General features: G+C 52.5%; 3 protein-coding genes across 7 annotated transcripts; 1 reads left to right on the top strand and 2 right to left on the bottom strand.

Moving 5' to 3' along the window:
• Positions 1-117: 117 nt before the first annotated feature.
• On the top strand, positions 118-10,427 carry RASL12 (RAS like family 12). 5 transcript variants are annotated; one of them, XM_079318292.1, is made up of 6 exons: positions 118-808; positions 6,629-6,745; positions 6,846-6,902; positions 7,965-8,038; positions 8,123-8,313; positions 9,061-10,427. In XM_079318292.1, exons 2-6 carry the CDS (start codon positions 6,637-6,639, stop codon positions 9,443-9,445), a joined length of 816 nt encoding a protein of 271 aa, XP_079174418.1. In that variant the 5' UTR covers positions 118-808; positions 6,629-6,636; the 3' UTR covers positions 9,446-10,427. The 5 variants fall into 5 exon arrangements, with proteins under 5 accessions (XP_079174418.1, XP_079174419.1, XP_079174421.1 ...); XM_079318293.1 differs by lacking the exon at positions 118-808 and adding an exon at positions 4,990-5,784; XM_079318295.1 differs by lacking the exon at positions 118-808 and adding an exon at positions 4,990-5,796 and having other exon boundaries at positions 9,065-10,427.
• On the bottom strand, positions 2,384-4,286 carry KBTBD13 (kelch repeat and BTB domain containing 13). The gene has a single exon (XM_079318285.1). The coding sequence runs from the start codon at positions 4,161-4,163 to the stop codon at positions 2,781-2,783; it is 1,383 nt and encodes a 460-aa protein (XP_079174411.1). The 5' UTR covers positions 4,164-4,286; the 3' UTR covers positions 2,384-2,780.
• On the bottom strand, positions 10,411-16,649 carry SLC51B (SLC51 subunit beta). Its single transcript, XM_079318296.1, has 6 exons — positions 16,451-16,649; positions 13,019-13,118; positions 12,246-12,386; positions 11,753-11,843; positions 10,776-11,032; positions 10,411-10,574 (listed from the first exon to the last, which is right to left on the bottom strand). The coding sequence occupies exons 2-5, from the start codon at positions 13,056-13,058 to the stop codon at positions 10,813-10,815; spliced, it is 492 nt and encodes a 163-aa protein (XP_079174422.1). The 5' UTR covers positions 13,059-13,118; positions 16,451-16,649; the 3' UTR covers positions 10,411-10,574; positions 10,776-10,812.
• Positions 16,650-16,838: the final 189 nt, after the last annotated feature.

The following is a 16,838-nucleotide window of genomic DNA, read 5'->3' as shown; positions in this document are numbered from 1 at the left end:
ATTTCTTTGAGTAAAAATGCTTGGGGGTTCTTCTGCAACATGTTTGTCTTTTTCTGTCAGGATGCCAACTGGCACAACCCAGCAGAGAAAATCCTTAGTTGTATTAGTACCATTTTCCATTGTACACTTCCAAACAATCTCCCAGCACAATGTGCTGCCATCAAGGTAAAACACTATATCCCTTCTCCATGGATCTCCAGGTGGGTGCCTGGAGATGACAGCAACAGAAAGGTACAGCTCTCCATGGCTACTTTCATTCTTGCCTGGATGCAACAAGGAAACTTGGCATCCAGGTTTTGGGAGAGTTGACCCATCTATCCTCAAGGATGCTTTATTCCTACTCTTTTTAATGGCATTGAAACGGAAAATGTCCCTGTATGTCCTGGCACGATATTCCTGGGGAGCTCACAGGCTCTTCTTGGAAATCCCAGCCCTGTTTTTCCTCCTGCTTTCCCTTGGTTATACAAGCTTTTATTTTTGATACGGCCCTTATAAGGCAAGTCCATCTACAGACAGCTTTTCCTTACATTCCCCCTTGCCAAGATGATGTCACCTTAAAAACGAGACTTGCAAAAGGTTAAACTGTGATTAGGCAGATCTCATCGCCTTGAACTGTGATCTTTGGCGGAGTGAACACCATGAGGATGGAAAGGGGAAAATAAGGGTGCTGTGCTGGTGCCAGTGGTGCTGAATTCTGGTGGAGAAAAGCACACTGACAGCATTGTGCCAACTCACTGTGCAAAGGCTGAGCAGCTTCTCGCCCTCAGTGGTTTGCTTGGTCCTGGATCTTGGATCGCTTCTTGCAGAGGTAAGAAATGTGTCTTTTTCCCTCCCTTTGCACCTAAAATTACCTTGTGTTACTTTCTGGATCACAGTCTGGATTGATGGATGCAACAAATGGCTCTTGGGAGCATCCATGCCATACTCAGCTGCCTGCCAAGTCTCACACTTTCCCTCAAGTGCTACACTTGAAATCTTAAAACCTTTTGCATTTTGTTGACAAATCTCTTTGTAAACCCCTGAACTGTCAAGAAGCAGCATGTGGAGGTGGGGAGGAGGTTGTATCACTTGGTGTCGGAGCTGGAGGGAAGGGGTGAGCCTGCCAAGTTCTGTGGTCCAGGGTTGGCCACAGGAGCCCAACATAAATATTTTAGTAACAGAATTATTTTAACTTCATTTTAATGGATGTTTAAGCTGTTTGTTCAGCTTAAAATTGTTTTAAAGCAACATGTTTCCATGTGCTGCTCCCAGGAGAAGACAACGTGAAATGTTAATTGGCTCTGTCTGGGAAGGGGACAGTGATTTGATTTGATGGGTTGCTGTAACATTCCACCTGGGGACTGCAATGCTGCTCAGCTCACAGTGCCCACAGTGCAGAGCTGGCACAGGTCTGTCAGTGTCCCCTGCCTCCCCCGTGCCACCGCCAGACCTGCAGCTCCACCAGCAGCAGTCCCCTCTCAGGTGACATCGGGGTGGTGACCTGGCCCTGTGGCAGAGTGCAAATGGGGACAAGGTACATCCAGTGGTTTTCCATCTGGCTGTGGGTGCAAGCTGGGGTTTTCTGGTTTGTTTTGGTTTGCAGTTGTGTTGAGTGGGTTTATTCTCAAATGCGGGAACTGTTTTGAAAATGCTGAGAACTTGGCGAGGATCAGCAGCGGAGGTATTTGAGGCATCCCAGCTGGTATCCCTTCCTCTCCCTCCCGGCCTGGACGGCACAGGCAGCCCAAAGCCTGCCCCATAGATGGGAAACCAGTTGGGCTGTGCTCTGGGTTTGCTGCTGCCCTGGTCCCTGTGGTCACAAAGGGGAGCTCTGTGCTCCCCAGCCTTCTGCAGAGGGCTGTGAACCCTCAACACCAGGTGGTGTGATCTGATGGGAACAGCTCCTCTGGCTGTGGAGCTCTGGAAGCCTGGTATCACCATGTAATGGCTCCCTCCCCCTCATTCCCTTTTGGCACTCTCTGTGCTTCCAAGATTTGCCATGTCCTCAAAAGATCCTGACTTGGCTCAAGCAAGTCTCTGGTGAGAGCTGGCACTTGCCACCCCATTGGGTCTGTGCTGGGGCCTGAGTGGGTTGGTTGATGGTTCCCAGGTCCCAGAAAATCCTTGGCACATTAAGCACCTGATGCCCAGGAGCTGCTTTCCTTCAGTCCCCATCTCCCCTCTTCCTCCCAGGACCCTGCTGCAGCCACAGAGAATCCCCAGGGGAGTGTGAGGCTGTGTGGGAACCGCACTCCCACGTTAAGGCTCTGAAACTGAGCTGCAGCTGAAAAAGCATTAGGGGCAGGAGCAAGTCCTGACACAGATCCCCGTTAGGAGGTATTTTCCTCCAGAAGCACAGGAGAAAAAACCCCAAACCCAAGAGTAATGAAAAACACAGTAATGATATAGCTTTCCTTTTAATTCCGGCATGTAATGAATGATTTCCCATCAAGGCAGAGAGGAGGTGGAATGCTGCACACCCTCAGAGTGCAATCAGAATAAATAAATCCCATGTTTGCATCTCTGTGGTATCTGTTCTCTGCAGAAGCCACAATGTCTGGTACATGGCTGGCTTGTGAGCTCATGACTGACAGGACTTGGTGCCTGTGCAGGGCAGGAAGAGGCAGACAGCAGCTGCCCTTTCCCTCTAGCAGGGTCTAATGTCACCTCCAAGGTCCAACATGAAGCATCCCTGGACCTGAGCACAGCTCCATGGAGGAGGAGAGGAGCCCAGGGAAGCAGTGAGTGCAGAGCTGAGGCCATGTGCAAGGAGAGCATCCCTGTGTGGGATGGGGGACCAGCTACGTCGCGATGTCGTGGTCACGTCTTGGCAGCCGCAGGAGGAAAGTCTGCAGGGAGCCACTGCGGGGGAAACCTGCCCGCTCCTGCTTCTGCTTCCAGGTCTCCTCTTCCACAGAGTAGAGCAGTGTCAGCATCTTGTTGACAGTGTAGATGGTGTCACCCCTGACCACAGCAGTGAAGAGAGCTCCTTTGCTGTTCATGAACTGCCCGGGCAGGGCGCTCCACTGCCGGGATGTCAGGTTGAAGCAGTCGATGACACAACGCAGGAAGTCGTCGTAGGGGCCGTTGCGCATCACGTAGAGGTTGTCACGATGGGCCACCATGCAGTGCCCGTAGCTCTGGTGCCGCTTGAGCTCGGTGACGGGAAGCCACGCGTCCTGCTGGGTCTCGTACTCGTAGATGACAGTGGTGTCCAGTGGCTGCCACAAGCAAACGAAGATCTGCCCCAAGGCTTGGGCACAGGGCGCTGCTGTGCTGGGTTGTGGCAGGTCAGAGACAAACGTCCAGGTGCTGGAGGCCAGGTCATACCTCTCCACGGACTTGAGCGAGATCTTCTCATACTCGCCGCCGATGGCGTAGAGATATCCCTCGTGCCCCACCAGCCTGACATCGTAGCGCAGCTGGTGGGGGCTGGGGAACTCGCTCCACGTGTTGTCATCAGCATCATAGCAGAAGCTCCTCTCCACCACCTGCTTGTTGGCCCCGTAGACGCCGCCCACGATGTAGATTTTATTATCCATGGTCGCCATGCCGGCTAGGAATGTGCTGGCGCTCAGCGGAAGGCAGGAGAGGGTCCTCCACGTGTTGGTCTCCTCATCCAGGTAGCAGATGGTCCTGGAGAGGTCCTCCAAGAACTCGAAGGTGGGTGTGTGAGCTCCCACTGCTACAAAGCTGCTGGGTAGAAGGGCTTCCACGTAGGCCAGCAGGTCATCGGAGAGGCAGTCCAGGTACTCCTCCAGCTCAGCGAAGCTGTCCCTGATGAAGAGGGCAGCACAGTGGAAGAGATCCAGGAGGCCGAATATGGCAGCGGCTTGGTACAGCAGGATGCAGTTGTCAGAGTTGATGGAGTGGATCAAGTACTTGGCCAAGGGCTTCACCTGCAGGAAGGCAGCACATTGCACAGCCTGGAAGGTCTCCTCGCTGCCAAGGATGGGCCTCTCGCCCGCCAGCACCCGCAGCATGGCGAGGAACCCGGCTGCGCTCAGCTCCCCCAGCCCGATCTCCTCCTGCGTGCTCTCCCTCATGCCCGAGCGGAAGAGGGCACGGAAGTACTCACTGCTCTCCACCAGCAGGGCCTTCTCCACCGAGAATGACTGCTCCTCCACCCGGATACGCACCCGCTGCGGGGGCCCTGCCGGGGAGCCTTCCTCCTCCGGGCTCATCCTCAGCAGCTCTCAGGGGCGGGGGAGCACTCGGTGCCCCTCTGTGCCGTGCCCCTGCACAGCCCCCTCCGGCCTTCTCCACCTTTTGATGCCTTTGCTGTACTGCCCGGCAGCCTTGTAATATAAATACCTTGGGCTAAAGATAGCTGAGCTCGTGACCGGGGCCCTTCAAAGGCATCCGCCAGGCTCAGCTGCCCCCCCAACCTCAGGCAGGGTTCCAGTGTCACCAGGAGCGCTGGGCACAGCAGAGGTGCCTGGATCATCCCATGGAGTATGCCCAGCCACTCAGGAGAAACCAGGCTTTGCTCTCTTCACTCTCAGGCATCCTCCTTGCGATGCCCTAAGGAGCAGTCCCCAGCCTGGGGAAGGCAACACACTTTCATGGCTGGGAAGAGCATATGGCCAGACTTTTTTTTTTTTTCCTTTAAAACATGGCGTTTACAGCCCAGGGAGGCGAACAACATGAACAGATCTCATTGCTGCCCAGCTCAGCTATGGGAAAGGGGCTTGGCTGTTCCCAAGTATTGTCATGTGCAGGGAGAGACCTTCCTTTGTGACCCTCTTCATGGCAGTGGCATCTGCAACATCCATCCCAGCTGCAAGGAGCCATAAGCCAGCCTGTGCTCCACCTGGGGATCTCATGGTGAGAAAAAGGAAGTGCAGCAACCTCTTTTCACCATAAAACTTCCCCCTGGCCTCGGGGCTTGCCCAGCTTCCCATAGTACCTGGCTGTGGGAAGACATAAACCCCTGTTTACTGACACAGAGATTGACAGTGAGAAAAAGTGTTACTTGTGGCACATCACTTGTTTGTGTGCTAATCACAGCTTTTTCTGGCTAGAAATCCCATTTCAGCTCCACTGTGGGGTGCCAAGGAAGGCTGACAACAGGGCTCACTTAGGGGCTCCTTCCTGGCTCTCCCCATCACTACCCATGATTAGTTTGCAGCCGGTGTTTTGTTTTGATGAATAATTTAACCTGAGCAGCTCATCCTGTTCAAGGTCTATTTTTTGCTCCCTCATTAACCCCCTCACCCCAGCAGCTGGGAACTTTCCAGGCAGTGCATGATGGCAAAGCTGTTGCCTCAGGGTCACAGCCACAGCAGGTTCCCCCAAAAATCTGAGTTTAGGTGAGAATGGGAGAGTTTTAGACTTGCACCACTGTCATTGATCTTCATGGATACCCAGTTTAAAATACCATATTTAGTTCAAATTGCTTTTAAGCACCTTAGACCTGTGACCAAAGGGGGTCTGGGGTAAAGGGTCCTCAGAGGGGCTCTGCTTCCCACAGGGGAGTTATCCCTGTGATCCCCATCCTCCCCATCCCTGAGGCTTGCAGGGACTTCCACACTCCCAGACTATTTCGGGAGAGTTTAAAAATACCCTGCCTGTATTAACGGGCAGTATTCCCAAGGGCGCAGCAGCCCCGATGGCCGCGGAGCAGCCCTCGCCCCCAGCCTCGGCTGTGACCCCCCCGCAGCCCCTGGGGCCGGCCCGGGGCCGTGTCCTGTGGTCCCGGGCGCTGAGCCCTATCCCAAATGGCTCTGATCACCATGACAACGCTGACTTCAGCCTCCGCCACCTACTCGGGCTCAGAGCCGCTGGGTGCCGGCTGATGGATTGGTACGGGCACCGGTGAGTACTCCCCGAGCTCCCTTTTCCTCTTGGGACCGAGTCTTTTGGGTGGGAAAATGGTCTTTTTCTCCCTCGAAAGCCTCTACCGGCAGCAGCAGGTGTCGGTGTTAGATTGCATCCGCAGGAGCCGGGCAGGCTGTGCGCAGGGACAGGCAGCTCCGAGTGCTGCTCCTGCCTGCCCCAGGTGCGATGAGTGCGCCGGGCTCAGCCGCGACAGAGGGACCAGCCTTGGGCTTGCTGGGACACGGCGAGCAGCTCAGGGCTCAAGGTGGTGGCGATGTGGCCCCCAAGCCGAGGCACGGCAGGTGTCGGGCCCGGGGGTCGCTGCCCGAAGCCGGGAGAGCTCGGGATGCCGGCGTGTGCTCTGCCGTGGGGACCGTGCTCGGGGTGGCCGGGGCAGCGTGTCCAGCCCCGCGGCGTGGCAGCTTTCCTTACAAGGAGTTTGGCTGGAGCCCGAGCAGCGGGAGCCGCGCTCGCCTCCTCCTGCCTCATTCATCGCAGCCCCGGCCGTGCAGGGAGCTGCTGCTCCGGCCCCTCATTAGCCGAGAGCCCCGCGTCCCTCCGGCCCTGGGTTTGAAGGTGGGAGGCTGCGTTTCTCTTCTCTTTCTGGGGTGTGATGGGTGGACAGAGGGCTGAGGGGCTCTTCTCTTTGGGTGGGATGCTGGGCATCGCTGTGGGATGAGGATGCCAGCCAGCCTGGCTCTGGGATGAGGATGGAAGAGAGATCTCCCACCCTGGTGCTGCTGTTCCCTTCTCTGCACCCACGAGCAGTGAGAAGGTCCCCGTCCGACACGGCAGCGGGTGCTCCACGTCCCCCTGCTCTCTCCCGCAGGACCGAGGATGTCCTCGATGTTCGGCAAACCCCGAGGCAGCAGCGAGCGGCCGGCCCAGAGTCCCCTCCCCGAGTGCAACGTGGCCATCCTGGGCTGCAGAGGGGCCGGCAAGTCAGGTGAGACGGGCACCCGCAGCCAGGGGCAGGGCAGGGCTCCGGGAGCTGCCGGGGTGCTGTGGGAGAACACGGCCTCACCTGCCTCTTTCACCTCCTGCAGCCCTCACCGTGAAGTTTCTAACCAAGAGGTTCATCAGTGAATATGATCCCAATCTAGGTAAGGCACGTTCTTGTCCCATGGAGCATCCTTCCCATCTCCCATGTTTGCCATTAATGGGGCATGTAAGGGGAAAGAAAAAGCAACCCACCGGAAATTTTATAAAAAATAACAAGTAGGGCTGGATTTGACCCGAAACCGTCTGTGAAAACAGAAGTGAAAGCAGTGCCCTCTCTGGGGGCACTTCCCTCAGGGAGCGTTGGCTCCTTGCATTGCCCTGAGAAAACCAAAAGCTGAATTCTTGGGGCTCTTTGAGAAGCATCTCATGTCTGTTGGGCAGGAAAAAGGCTGAGGGAATGAGGATGGGTGCACAGCAGGCAGCCCTGGGGCTGAGTTTTGCAGTGAGCAGTTCTGGGCATTTTTTTCCACTCATTTGAGTAATTAATAACTATTTTCCTAGGCCCTACTCCAGGCTGTGGGGAAGAACCATAAATGATTTATCGGGGACATTAGAGAGATATGGACCTTGTCCAGGAACCAACTCCAGCCCCTAATAATTCAGTGTCTCTTAGAAAGAAGGATAAATCCTTTCTTCCTCAGATATTTTTGGGAATGTGGTTTCATCTTCCCACGTCAAAACCTTTCCGAAACACATCCGTTAAAAGCTGGCCCAAAGAAAGCATCTTTCTCCTGGGGGAATGGTTCAACAGCTCTCCCTGCCTGCCCTCCTTCCAAAAGAAAAGACTGCTCCTCTTACTTGATTTATTGAGATACAGTCTCATGTCAAGCCCCCAGCTTGCTTTATCTCATCAGGCCATGGCTTTTAGATAAGGGCCAAGCCCTGGGTGCAGTGATTGTTGTGCCAAGCTCCTTCTCCTGTGGGAGCCCATGCTTGCAGCACGTGGGGAGAAATAAGCGTTCCTAGCCAGGCTTCCCCAGCAACATCACCACCAGTCCCCCAAAATAATGTTGTCTCAGGAAGGAGTTAGGTGGGAGGCATTGGTGGAGGATGTTCCTCTCAGGGCTGAAATTTTTCCAAGGTGTCCCAGGCATCCTGGGCTTTGCTTGGCTTTGAAGACAGGATGTGCTAACCCATCCTCACAACCACCCTTCTTCTTGCAGAGGACACCTACTCCTCAGAGGAGCTGGTGGACCAGCAGCCTGTGCTCTTGAAAGTGATGGACACTGCTGACCAGGTAAGGCATTAGGGGAGTGATGACCAGCTGGGCCATGGCTGGACCACGACTGGACTGCAGCTCAGCCACTCCTGTCCCGCCCAGGACGGCCCCGGGAACTGCGAGCGCTACCTGTGCTGGGCCAGCGCCTTCCTTGTTGTCTACAGCATCGACAGCAGGCAGAGCTTCGAGGGCTGCCAGCGCTACCTGGAGGTGCTGGCGCTGCACATGCAGGGCTGCCAGCGCCGCTGCCCCGTGCTCCTGCTGGGAAACAAGCTGGACATGGAGCAGTACAGGTATTGCGCACGCGGTAAGGCTGCCTGCTCCCCGTGGGAGACAGCTCACACGGCCCCATCCCTCCAGCTGGGATGCAAAACCCAAATCTGATTTCTTTACGGGTATTTCCGCCCCCATTAGGATTTGCAACATCCTCCCACATCTCTGAATTTTCTGCTCTCCTGCCCGAGGGCTGATGTGTTTATTTTGAGCCCGTTGGTATTTTCAGTAGGATGTTTTTTGGCTGAGTGATGAGGCAGCGTCACCATCCCCGGCAGGGCTTGAGCCAGAGGAGCCCCTCTGGACATGCCCTTCCTTTCCCTGGAGCCCTCTAGTTCCAGCCCCACTGCCAGGACTGGATGTGCCCAATATGTTTTTCTGGCCTTTTGTGCTGCTCTGTGGTCCCACGGGTCCCTGAGTCACGTGCACTGCTGGAACCCCCACGCTCCCAGGATGGAGGTATCCCCCTCCCCACAGCAAGGACCTGCCCCATCTCCTCCTCCCTGCTTCCCAGTGCGCTCCCATCACACCCACCCCTGGGTTCCTGGAAGGGAAGCTGCATGATTCCCCAGGGACACAGACAGAGACCATTACTCTGGGATTTTGGGAAAGGCAAAACTCTTTTGGATTCATGTACCTGCTTGTCCCAGGGCAGGGATGGGCAGGTGCTACCTTGGTGCTCTCTGGAGGAGGCGTGTGATGCAGGATCTATTCAGGTGGCTGCATGCCCCAAGGGACCCTGCAGCCATCCCCTCTCCTCTCGCCAGGCAGGTGCTCTCAGCAGAGGGTATGTCCCTCGCCAGCAGGTTCGGGTGCCTCTTCCATGAGGTGTCGGCATGCCAGGACTTCTCTCGGGTGCAGCACGTCTTCCACGAGGCCGTGCGGGAGGTGCGGCGCCTGGCCGAGTGCAGCCCGGCCCTGCGGCCCCTCTTCATCCCCGAGGAGCGGCCCTGCCCCCCCGCGGCCGCGCCGCTGGCCCTGCCCACGCAGCACAGCTTGGCCACCTGCACCTTCAGCACCCTCAACACCCTCAACTACAAGGAGATCCCCTCGGTGGCCCAGGCCAAGCTGGTCACCGTCAAGTCCTCGCGGGCTCAGAGCAAAAGGAAAGCTCCCACGCTAACCTTGCTGAAAGGCTTCAAGATATTTTAGGACGCATCCCTGTGGGCTGCAGAGAGGGAGGAGAGAGACCCTCATCCATGCCCCCAGCTCCACAGGGCCCGAGACGTTCCATGATGGGCTCACAGGCATTGCAGCAGACAGTGGCCCTGGTGTCCGTGCCGGGGCAAAGCCAGCAGTGGCAACTTGGCGAGCAGGGAGAGTGCCAAGGGTCTGCCTGCCCCTGCCACTGCTGCTGTGGTGTTTGCACCCTGTCCTGCCACTGGCACTGGGGCCAGCTCAGTTTTCCGTGAGGATGCTGCAGCTCCCAGAGGAGCCAGAGCTGTGGATACCATTGGGAGGGCAAGGGCCAGCCCCATGGCCACCAGCCAGCTTGGGCACCTGGCACACAGCTTCAGGAGCCCAGGAAGGGAGCTCATTAATCCAGAATAGAGGCACCCATCTCATTCATCCCACAGGTCCCCAATTAAGCAATAAGTAGGAAGAATTTTTTTTTTTTTTTTTAATCCAGATAAGAAAGGTGCAGATACTGTTTCAGCTTCTTAAAGGCATCAGGTGGCCTGAAACTGATACCCACACACCAAGCTAAGTCACACCAAAACTGCTGCTTTTATAAATGAACTTTTTACACTATAGCATCCCTTCCAAATGCTTTGCAAGGAGACACTTTGCTGACAAGGACATGATCTGAAAAGTCTTTGTTTAAAAGACTGATACAGTTCCAACAATGTCCTAAATTATTTGATGGCTTTTACACATACCCAGTGAAGGACACGAAGAGAATCCTGGAGCAGACCAGGCTCTACCTGGCCAAGCCAGGGCTAAGAACTGGTGTTTGGTGTCAGGTGCTCTATCAGGTTGAATGTTCTGCTTCTCCTTGGAGTTGCAGTTACTTTGCAGAATAAAATATCCATGTATATTTGTACATATAGCCATATAGATATATATATATATATGACCTAACTGACAGAGAGATTCAATATGGCATTTTGATCAACCACTTTGAAAAGTATTTTAATAAAGAGGATTCTAAAAACAATAAAAAAGCCTCAGCTTCAGTGTTGCTGTTTTCCTGATGGGAAGTGAGGGTGCTTTCCCTGGCTGACTGCAGGCCAAGCTTCCCCCATCCTTCCCTGGCTCAGCTCCCCCCTGTTTGCAGCACCTGAGGAAGGAGACGAAACTGGCACTGAAGGGAAGGCTGGAAGCAGCCAAGAGCAGTGGGAGAACACCAGCCAGGCAGGAGCTGAGCCCAGGACCTCTCCTGGAGGTGCAACTCTGCTGCTTTCTTGTTTCACCCTTTTTTTTCCCCAGGCTAAACTGCATTTTTAAACTTGCACCCCTGTGAGCTGAGACATTCCAATACCTTCCTTAAGGCCTAAATGAGCTGACTTCAGCTGCCACTATATGGCCTCCTCAGACATCTCTGTGTACAGAGATGTGACAGTCCCATCCTTCCACTGGACCACCACGTCCCCTGGCCTCTGGTCCTGGGGCCCTGGATCCTGCTTCAGTGACTTGCCCGGGCTGTATTCCTGCACAGGCATCAGGGCTTGCTTGGCATCCAGGTCAGCCTCCTGTGTGCTTTGTGCTGCTCCTCCCTTCATGAGGATCTTCCTTTTCCTGCAGGGAAGGCACAACAGAGTGAAGCAGCAAGCACAGCCCACATCTGAGATACCTACTCTGGTGAGGGTCACAGCCATCAATTTGCACTGGAACACACCAGGTGAGCTGTGCCAGGTGAGCTGTGCCAGGTGAGTGCTCTGAAGTGTTTGAGCACACAAAGCTGAGGGATTGACACTTGGAGAGCACCCAGCTCCTGACCCAGGAGCAGCACCCCAGCCATCACCAGAGGGAGAGCAAGGCAGGCTCTGCTCTAGTCCCAGCAGGCAGCTCTGACACAGTGCTACATTTCTGTACTGTAGCCAGCAGCCAGCTGCTCCTCAGCTGCGGGCTGTGCAGCACTGGAGAACTGTGTGGGGCAGTGCATGGGGAAAGGCTGGGAGTCCTGCTCCAGAACCCCTGGACTTAGGGGAGAGCACCTCACACCAGTTATCATCACTGCCCTCCCAGCAGCCCTGTTGGGCTGGGCACAGCTGTGCAGACCTTTATTCGATCCAGAGCCCAGAGAAGGGACTTGTTTCAAGTGACACAAAGTGAGCAGGCATCAGGCAAAGTTTTAGAACAAAAAATGGTTCGAAGGAACTTATCTTTGCTCTTTTCCCCATCACTCAGGACTTGTCCTGCCCTGCTAAACTCCTGTGTCTGCTTGCCTGGGAGGGTTTCAGGACACCACCACACACCAAAAGATTGTTTGTGTCTTACAAATTTTTCCTCTCTCACCTGTTTCGCACAACGTTAATGGTCAGAAGAACAAGACCCAAAATCATGGTTGTGAGGGAAAGTGCGAGAACGGAGTAATTCCATGTTGAGGCTGAGGGAAAGCAGAGAGGCAGTGTTAGCAGGCACAGCTCAGTGTAACCCACAGAGCCTGGCCAGGGGTTTTCTGAGGACACCCAGGATGCTCTGTCCTTGATTTTTGTGGCTTTTAAGCTGATCCTCATGACACTGACCTGCTGCTATGTCAATCTGCTCCCTCCACCCTGCCAAAATCACAAGAGACCTTTGCTCTCTTGGCAGGCTCTGTCTGTAAAGAGGCTGAGCCCCAGAACACTATCTCAGCAAAGCCTCCTGCCTGTCTTCACCCATGGCCTGCTTATTCCAGAGGCAAGACTGAGGGTTTGTGTGTCTGAGGTAAATCACCTCCTCAGGCATGTCTTAGGCAGGAGAGTTAACAGCCAAGGACTGTCTCAGCCCAGGAGCCAGTGGCACTTACGGTCTTCTCTGCGGAAGAACCAGAGCAGCTCCTCCAGCTGCTCCTGTTCCAAGCCCAGTGGGAGGGTAAGGTTGCCTGCTGTGTGCTCATCCACGTGTGTGCTGGCCAGGGTTGTTGGGTGGTGCCTGTGCTCTGCCTCAGCTGTGGTTGAAAGAGAAAGATGCAATAGTCACTGGCTGACCTTCCCCTTCACTCCCAGGGATGCCCAGCACATCTCTCCAAGCAGGCAGAACGCAGCCCTGGTCTCATGTTGAGAAGTGGAGAGTGTTTTTGGCTGCAGACCCCATTGTGGTGGGGCACCAGGGCTGCAAAGACCTCAGGATGCTGATAGGGCCTTTCCACATTCCCCATCTCCCACCATGGAGAAGCAGCTCTGTGTGTCACAGTTCACCAGAGCTGCCTTGCCAAGACCAGTCCCGGAAATCTGACTCTGGACTGCAGTTCTCCAGCAATAAATGCCTATTTATCAGGCTGGCTTGGCTTGTATGCACAGCTTGACTCTAGCACTTTTTATCAGAAAAGCTTCAGTGTCTGCAAAGAAACCAACACATAAGTGTGGCTAACCCCAAGCACAGAACATACACACAGAATGCAGATGGGAATAATACCCAGCTCTGAAACTGCCGTGCAACGTTTTCCTTGGCTCAGCCAAGTTGATGCTGGAGTATACAGAGGAAAATAGCCCCATAGAAAGAAAGAAATTGTATTTCCAGGAAGTTAAGGTCTTTGCATATGTGATCTACTTCACCCACACCATGAAGCCAAGACTCTACCTTGCAGCAGGAAAAATGGGATTATCCAGAAGAACTTCATATTTGTATATGCAGGTGGGTTGGATCACACCTTCACAGTATTTCTTCAGTGTGGAAATGTCTGAAAAAGACAGAGAAACTAAGGAGTTGAGAAAGAACCCAATTCCCTCCCTACTCCAGCTCCATTCAGAGAGGGGATCTCATGCACCTCAGCATCTGTTTCCTCCTGTGAATGTGAGTCTGAGCTGCCAGGACAGGATGCAGAAATTCCTGGACCACCAAAGTGACAGCAAAGGGGGTCTGGCACAGCATCTGCAGCCTGGGGTTGGACCCCTTGCCAAGGTGAACCTGTACAGATGTGAGCTCAGCTGCTGTGAGTCAGCCCCTCCCCAGCTAACAAAGCCTACCTGCTTGCCCCCCTGCCATAATCCCTAGAGAATACATACTTTGCATGTGACTACCTATTGCCAACCCATGGATGGCAGGGCAAGGGGGTGGAGATGAGGAAGTGGAAGGTTGAGCTCCAAGAGGAGGCAAGGCTGGCTTGCATTGAGGCTATGGTGTCTCCCATCCCTCAGGGAAACAAAGTCCTCCTTGACCTTTAGTCCCTCATTTGTTAGTGGCATTGATCCAACTTTTATGGCTGCTTGTCCAAATGAGTTCTTCAGCCTCCTTCGAAGGGACCTGCCCTGAGCAGAGGTTCTTGGCTGTCCACTGTGTGTTGGTGAGATGTTGAGGTGGCTCTTCCCAGCCCATTGCTCACTGGCCATCACCCACTGGCAGCTCAACACCACCACAACACACACACACCCCTAAGACATTCTGGCCCAACAAGCCATTAATTATTATATGAAGACTTTTATGACTGATACTCTCAACTTTTACCTGCCTTTGCTGTGTGGCCTGGTGCTGTCAGAAACTTGCTCACAAGCATGTTCCACTGTGCCAGGCGTGTCAACAACACTCTTGCTGACTCCTCAGGGAAGCATTTGTCCCGTCGGTTATGGACCTAATGATTGCTACTATTTTCCCCCCCATTCTCAATGTCTTCACAATTCAAAGTTCACATTTTATAACTAACCAGGCATGCAGGCTTACTCCCTGCTGCCAGTAAACCACCTGCCAGCAATTCTTTGAGGAGGGGACTCTCGAGTATGTGGTCCACTTAGTATTTCAGAAAATATGGGTAAAGCTGCTCCCTGCAGTTAGGTGTGCCAATTACCTTTCCATCCAGGTAACCTTTAGCTTATTCACATGGATCACCCCTCACAAAGGAGGAAATAAGGCCTTGGTGCCAATGAAAATAAGTTACAAGTCAGTTACACCCTAATAAGAAGTGGCACTTGAATGTGTTAAATCTTGCTGTGCAAGGCTTCTGAGCAATCATTTGCTCGAAGAGGAATATTTGACAAGCATGTTGCTGATTTTCCCCTAAGGTGTTTCATAAGCTGTGGGCTACCTCCTGGTGTCTATGCACAGCAGGGATGCTGGAAAGCTGCTGGAAGTACTTCACAACTTCATCAAGTAGTGACCAACTGCCAAATCTCCCCAGACATGGGAGGCCAGAACTTGGCAAATAAAGCACAGCAGCAGAATGGACACTTATTGTGCATCAACAGGACATTTAAGTAAAAGACTTTAAGGGAAAATCCTGTTATTTTACAGATCTTTTACATCTAAATCACATTAACAAAATTAGTTTCATTCATCAAAGCTACAAAAAAAAAAAAAAAAAAAAAAAAAGAAAAGTGTTTTCAGTTCAGTGTATCTACTCCAGCATAATATGAGCAGAATTCTACCTAAACCACCAGTTTCCCCAGTAAGGAAACAGTGACTCCCACAGCTGGGCTGGATATGCTCTGAGGAGATTGAATCTTCCAGCCTGGAAGAGATTTTTCAAGGCATCTCCTTGAGCCTCCCCCAAACATCAGCTCTGCCCAGCTGCCCACATCCCAATGTGGGCAAGCACTGCTCCACGAGAGCTGGGAGAGTGTGGGGGATGTTCTTCCTCTCTGCTCCCCTGCCTGTACATCTCAGCAATCACTCTGGGGCTGATGGACAGGGATGAGCCCTTGGATCCATGCCTCTGCAACTCCAAGAGTGCACTTTGCTCTCCTATCCCTCTGAAGGCACCCAAGACCCCTCTGAGGCTGCTTCCCAGCTTGGCTTCAACAGGGGAAGCTCAAGTGAGAGAGAGCTCTTGCATTTTATGCTCGTATGGAAGGAGGCAGAAAGAACAAAGAGGCCAGTGCCCCTCAAGAAACATTTTACTTGTGTTATTTTGAGTTTATATTGACACCTGAACATCTTTGTAATTTCTTCTTTTTGCAAATGGGATTTTAACATCAAAAGCTGCAAAATCTGTACAGTATTATGTATTTCAGGAACAAAGAGTCACACATCAATGCTATTTCAAATCCTCCTGTGGATCCATGGACTTTGCTAAGATTCAATGAAATCTCAAGATACTACAGGAGAATGGCAAGGGACTGCTTTTTGTTCTATGCATTGATCCCAGCACTTAAACGGTAAAAACCTTTCTTGTAATGGAAGCCCTTGAAGGTCTGAGACATCCCACATGCAGAAGGCAGAGCTGAGGGATTGGTGCTCTAAGGGTTGGCATAATCCAGCAAGGGGGCTGTGCCATGTGGGAACAGGGGAACACACATCCCCTGCACGTGGACTCTTTCCAGCCAGGGCACAGCACATGGTGCTGTGAAGCCACCCCGTGCTTTCCATGGTGGTTTTTGTCAGCTCTGATATTCACAGTTGCTCACCAAGACACATTTGGTCCTCATTCTGCAAGTGAGAAGTCTTTAGATATGTATTATACTGGTTTAAGATGGGGGGAAATCTTTTGGAAAGACCATCAAGTACAGCTTCTGTTAAGATGATAATGTCCCTCTGGGGTCTATATTCAAAACTCACTACACCATATGGGACAATGCATTTAGAACATCTCAGTCTATTTAAATTAGCCTCCTCTTGTCATCCAGACACTCTCTGGTGGTTATCTTATCTTAGCTGATTGTATTAAAATGGGTCAGATATTCCAAATACAGTATTAAAGTGGGATGTCCTGTCTTTGCAACTCATGGAGGATATATACACAATGTCACACCACAGACATGCAAATGGATGGTATGGTTTATAAAGTTACATTAAGGTGTGAGCTTCATTAAGGAACACAAGGAATTGTTTAATATTTAAAATATTAAGACAAGAAGGCAGTCTGTGCTATTCTTCAACCTCTGTAAAGTAAAAAGCTAAAGAGCAAATCTAAGTTATATTACATTCAAACAGTCTCTCCCTAAAAAGTCTGCCTTCAGTTAAAATTTCCAAGGATCCAAGCTTTCTAACTAGAATAAATAAATAAGCCTTTCTTTACAGATAGCTATAAATTAACCCAGCAGCCAGTGCAGCAGGAATGCCCGTTAATCTCTGCTAACTCACCAGAAACATGCAGTTCCCAGCAGGGAGGAAGCTACATTTCTTCTTTAAGCCCTGTTATCCGAAGACATCTCCTCCAAGCACCGTGGTAATATAAGGTTCCCTGTGCTGCTGCTCTGGGTATGCTACGAGCTGTGATTCATGCTGCTCCTGAGTCATGTGTGAAGGCCAGTCCAACAGGTGAGGAACCTCCAGCCCCTGGAAAACACACCTCTTTAGTGGGACCATTTACAGCACAAGGTGAATGACCTTTTGCCAAAGAATGAGCTGTAGCAACTTCCAGTTTATTTGCTCAAGTTATTGGCATAATCAGTATTAAGAGAGCACGCTGAGTAGAATGACATTCAGTAATAAGTTACTCTGCAGTTAAAATAAATGATAATGTTCACTC

This window comes from Erithacus rubecula, assembly GCF_903797595.1.
Source record: "Erithacus rubecula genome assembly, chromosome: 14".
In the NCBI taxonomy this organism is placed as follows: domain Eukaryota; kingdom Metazoa; phylum Chordata; class Aves; order Passeriformes; family Muscicapidae; genus Erithacus; species Erithacus rubecula.
The sequence above is the reverse complement of the archived record's forward strand: the minus strand, read 5'-3'. Positions and strand labels throughout refer to the sequence as shown.